At 37.4% G+C, this 5,350-nt stretch overlaps 1 protein-coding gene across 1 annotated transcript; it reads left to right on the forward strand.

Moving 5' to 3' along the window:
- The first annotated feature begins 3,690 nt into the window (after positions 1-3,690).
- LOC116862439 (olfactory receptor 5B17-like) lies at positions 3,691-4,635 on the forward strand. Its single transcript, XM_032849719.1, has one exon. The coding sequence runs from the start codon at positions 3,691-3,693 to the stop codon at positions 4,633-4,635; it is 945 nt and encodes a 314-aa protein (XP_032705610.1).
- Positions 4,636-5,350: the final 715 nt, after the last annotated feature.

Consider the following 5,350-nt stretch of genomic DNA (forward strand, 5'->3'; position numbering starts at 1 on the left):
ATCATGAGAGACTGTGGACTGTGAGAACAAACTTAAGGTTTTGGAGGGGCGGGAGTTTGGGGGTTAGGTAAGCCTGGTGGTGGGTATTAAGGATGGCACGTATTGCATGGAGCACTGGGCGTGGTGCACCTACAATGAATCTTGGAACACTGAAAAAATTAAATTTAAAAAACAAATATCAAAAATAATAATAATTGTAAATTAATTAAACAAAGCCACTTTTGGTGTATGTAAAAGTCACCATAATTCTTTAAAAGATTGTATTTAGTTATTTGAAAGAGAGAAAGAGAGCAAGTGAGTACAAGCAGGGGTGAGGGGCAGAGGGAGAGGGTGAAGCAGACCCTCAGCTGAGCTGACCCCCTGGTTGGCAGGCAACGCAAGGCAGGAAGAATTCCAGGACTCTGAGATCATAACCTCACTTAACCAACTGAGCCACCCAGGTGCACCAAAATTCACCTGAATTTTTTAAGTGAGGGAGGAGAGAGAAGGGAGAGCAATATTGCCAATGTATGTATGTGTTACACAACATACCAAATTATGTCACTGAATACAGTTTAATTGTTTCTGCCTTATATAATTGGGATGAGGAGAGGTGTTTGTCCTCACAGGGGTCTTTTCCCCCAAGATTTCCATACCTGTACAATTTTCTCCTTGTTCTTGTTCATTATGGGCTGAAATCCCATCATGATGCTGCATGACATTGTTTAAAAGGACCAGATGTTGGGCAGAGCCCATTTATTCATCATTTATTGAACTAAAACCTAACCTTGTTGTAGACACCAAACTGGGTATTTGCAGTGAGTCTGCAATGACAGGGAGGGAAAGACATCCTGAAATAAAAATTAAACTCCTTTATGTTGAAAATTTAAGCTCTTACTAAGGGCTTACATCTGCCTTCATTTGCTGGTCACAAATACAATTCTAAAAAGTCTGTGGGACAGATAATTTAATTATCTCCTTATCATAAATAAGGAAACTGAGATCAGTAGGAGGTAAATCATCTTCTGAATACTTCAAAAAATCCATGGTAGATGCACTGCTTAAATACAGGCTTCCTAGGAAGCCCCATATTAATGATCCTTTCTCCGTATCATCATGCTTCAGGGAACTCAGAATGTCTCGACCAGAACATGAGACAGAATTTCTCCAACATTAATTATAACATTCTTTTGCAGCTGAATTTCTGATTGCAGACTCACAATTCAGCACTGTCTTTCCTTTCTTTTTAAAAGCAAGGTAAGTTTCTAGATTCAATCTACACTTGCAGTGAAAACTGTAATTGATGCAGAAGCAGCAGGGTGTCTACATCTTCTGTGAGTTTTGAGCTCCTATCTGGTTGTTTGAACACTATTTCTGAATATTGGCATAAGTATAGGAGTCGGGGGAAAACACTGTAATCAGGAAAGTGCAGAGGAATATTTCTGAAGTTCTACGCTGCTTTTCTTAAGAGGTTAAGAAAACCCTGTGATAGATGGTACTCTGATTAGATAGTTTTTAAATAAGTCCTATTTACTGTGTGTTTTGTCACTGAGGGGATAGCCAACCAAACACAGTGAAATGACGCTTTCTTCCTTTCCAGAAAGATCATCAGGAAGCCACTAAGACCCTTACATATTTTTCACTATTATTTCCATACAACCTACTCCATTATTACATGTTCATCAAGAAAATCTAACAATACAGTGATTAAAGCTACGGGCATTAGGTTCAGTTAGATGGGTATCTATATCTTAACTATCTCATCCTAGGTGTAGAATTTTAAGAAGACACATAACTTCTCAACTCCTCATTTTCTTAGCAGTAAATAAGGCTATTTGTTTGTGTGTGTGTGTGTGTGTGTGTGTGCAAGTGTGTGTACATACCCAATTTATATCTCTTTCTCTTCTGCTCTATTTACCATCATAACCATGATCATTATCATCATCATCATATCATCTATTATCCATATTATTTATCTCTGGATCTATGAGACCGGCTACACATAAGCAGGAATTTTAAGCTGTTGCTAACCACAGGAGAGCGATTAGTCATCATAGAACACAGCAAATGATATATATGTGTTATCATAATAAAATATTATGTGGATGAGGTGTTGACAAACACAAATACTTTAAGGTGAAGACGTGTAAAAAAATGTGTTTAGGACCCAGGAGGGAGATGGTAAAGAATAGTGGTTACCAAAGAATGCATGTCTTTCACAAAGCTTCAAGTAAAAATATAAAGATTTGTGCTTTCTTATGAATAGATCTGCAGATTAGTATCAACCCCGATGCCATGAATTTTCACCCATCAATATCTGTGATCCAGCTCAGTGTTCTTAGGAATGACAGTAAGAACGGGTCTAAGATAGAGGGGTAGGGTAAAACATGTATCTCAAGAAAGAAATTAAGAAAAGAAAAACTTGAAGATCTCTCCGTTCTCATACAAAGTGATTGACATAGCCATGAGCACAGAGTGAAAAATAGGGAGAAAACCAAACATCTGTGTACACAGCATGTACAAAAAGGCAAATCAAAGGTTAAGGCCAACAGACTTAAACCCAGACTGGTGGTGGGTATTAAGGAGGGTACGTATTTCATGGAGCACTGGGTGTGGTACATAAACAATGAATCTTGGAACAATGAAAAAGTAAAATGACATTTTTTTAAAAACCCAACCCCCTATATCTGTCACTTGACTTTCCTACACCAACATAGAGACCATTGTTCTATGTTAATAATATTATAGCTACTACTCTTTAGGACTGTGCTTGGTACCCTCATTATTCTAACTCTTTTTATACACAATGTCTTTAAATTCTTACAATAATCCTTTGAGGTAGGTTCCAACAGCATTTTCATTTTGGTGGTGGATAGAGACTTAGAGAAGTTAGGACCAATGTCTCCCAGTCATAAATGGTAGGGGTGATATGTGATTGTATACACATGATTCTCAGAGAACAAGCCTTAACATCCAATGCTATACCTTCTGTTCAGAATTGCCTTTGTTGATTGCACATGGCTCTCATGCTGCATCTAGTCCACTGCATCTACTATGCATTTATCTGTGAACTATGTAACTATTCTATTCCAGGCATTAAGTTCAGCACAATAGAGACAAGTAAGTATAAATTGAATGAAATTAAAGTCAATTCAAATTCATTAACAGCTCTTAGGTTGGGAATCCTTTTGATTGTGTCTAAAGTTTGGCTTTGTCCATTAATACCTAACTAAACTTATACAAATTACTTGATCTCTCAGTTGCCAAATTACTAGGTATCTATAGGAGAAGAATAACTAAATAATCTAATAGGACTGATGAGAAGATTAAATAAATATACACATACAGAGCACCTGGCATGAGAGCACTGTGCAAGTGTAAGTTGTTAGATTTAAAAGATATGATATAGGAGATGGATTCATTCCAAACATGTGAACTTGGATAACTTGTTAGCCTTTCCTGCAACTCAGTTTACTCATATACATAATCTAGAAGTTGGGAAGGTGATCTGTAAGGACATTCCTTATCCAAAAGCTTATTACTCTAGAGAGAGTTGTCACTAAATTGGGTTGCCATGACATGCTTTAGAAATAGAGAATATTAAGGAACAAATTATTGCTCTAATAGAATAATGCTTGTACATTTCCATTTTTGTGCAACCAGTTTCATTCATCATTGTGTTCCTTTCTCTGCCATAGAACATCTTGTGATATGAAGAATAACACAGAGGTGAAAGAATTCATCCTGCTGGGACTAACCAATGCCCCAGAGCTGCAGGGTCCTCTCTTTCTAATGTTTACCCTCCTCTACCTCGTCACTCTGATTGGGAACCTGGGGATGATCATGCTGATCCTGCTGGACTCTCGTCTGCACACTCCCATGTACTTCTTCCTCAGTAACCTGTCTCTGGTGGACTTTTGTTACTCCTCAACAGTCACTCCCAAGGTCATGGCTGGATTGCTTATAGGAGACAAGGTCATCTCCTACAACGCATGTGCTGCGCAGATGTTCTTTTTTGTATTCTTTGCAACTGTGGAAAACTACCTCTTAGCTGCAATGGCTTATGACCGCTATGCGGCAGTGTGTAAACCCCTCCATTACACCACCACCATGACGACAGGTGTATGTGCTCGTCTGGCCATAGGCTCTTATGTCTTTGCTTTTCTAACTGCTGCTATTGATATTAGAGATACATTCAATCTCTCTTTCTGTATGTCCAATGTGGTCCATCATTTTTTCTGTGATATTCCAGCAGTCATGACTCTGACTTGTTCAGTCAGAGACATTAATGAGTTGATTCTTATGCTTATTTCAAGCTTTAATATCTTTTTTGCTCTTCTTATAATCTTGATTTCCTACATGTTCATATTTATCACTGTTTTGAAGATACAGTCAGGTGAGGGATACCAGAAGGCTTTATCTACCTGTGCTTTTCACCTTGTTGCAGTTTCTGTGTTTTATGGGACAGTCATTGTCATGTACTTACAGCCAAGTTCCCATCATTCCATGGACACAGACAAAATTGCATCTGTGTTCTATACTATGGTCATCCCAATGCTAAACCCTATTGTGTATAGCTTGAGGAACAAAGAGGTCAAGAATGCTATCAAGAAGTGTTTTGAGAAGACAAGATATTCTTCAGGTTTAATATTCTAGTGATCTAGAATTCACAAAAGTTTTTTCATCCCACTTAAATCTACTCCATGCCATAACTCAATGTTCATGGCCATATAGGGTATTAAAACATATCAATCACTTGAATTTTGTTTATTTATTTAATTTAATAACAGGTCCAAGCATCTGAAATGCTGAACAAATATGACACTTTTTAATGAAAGCAGTTTATGGATAAACCTTCCTTGTTACTGTTGTGTTACACTTAGTTTTTTCCTTGATGTACTTCTATAATGGTAATAAAAAATATTGGATAAGAAAAAATTTTTTAAAGATTTGAACATGTAGTAAGGAAAACAGTGGATTAATGGAGTTTTCCCCACGAAGAAAAATCAGGGTCATATATCCAGTCACCAGGTGGAGCAGCCTACTTACTGTCAATTCCATAAGATTTTCTAAACTGAAATTTTATGTGTCTTTCTTTGCTGACTGTTCTGAATGGAGGCTCTTTTTTCCCCAATTATCTTTGTTCAGGCCCAACACTATTTATTGGGTGTGAATGTGGAATGAACTACGTTTTCTTTGTATAATTGCTGGGCAACAAGGAGCCACACATGGACTGGGTAGAGAAGACCATTTAACCTGTAGGAAAGCCTGGACATTGTGCTTCTGTGTTGATTAATTGGGATTTAGGTTGTTTCCTTCATGGAGTGGATAATAAATTTTCTGTATGAGAGAAAGTATAAGATGGATATTT

This window comes from Lontra canadensis, unplaced genomic scaffold (assembly GCF_010015895.1).
Source record: "Lontra canadensis isolate GAN:19392208 unplaced genomic scaffold, GSC_riverotter_1.0 scaffold242, whole genome shotgun sequence".
Lineage (NCBI taxonomy): Eukaryota > Metazoa > Chordata > Mammalia > Carnivora > Mustelidae > Lontra > Lontra canadensis.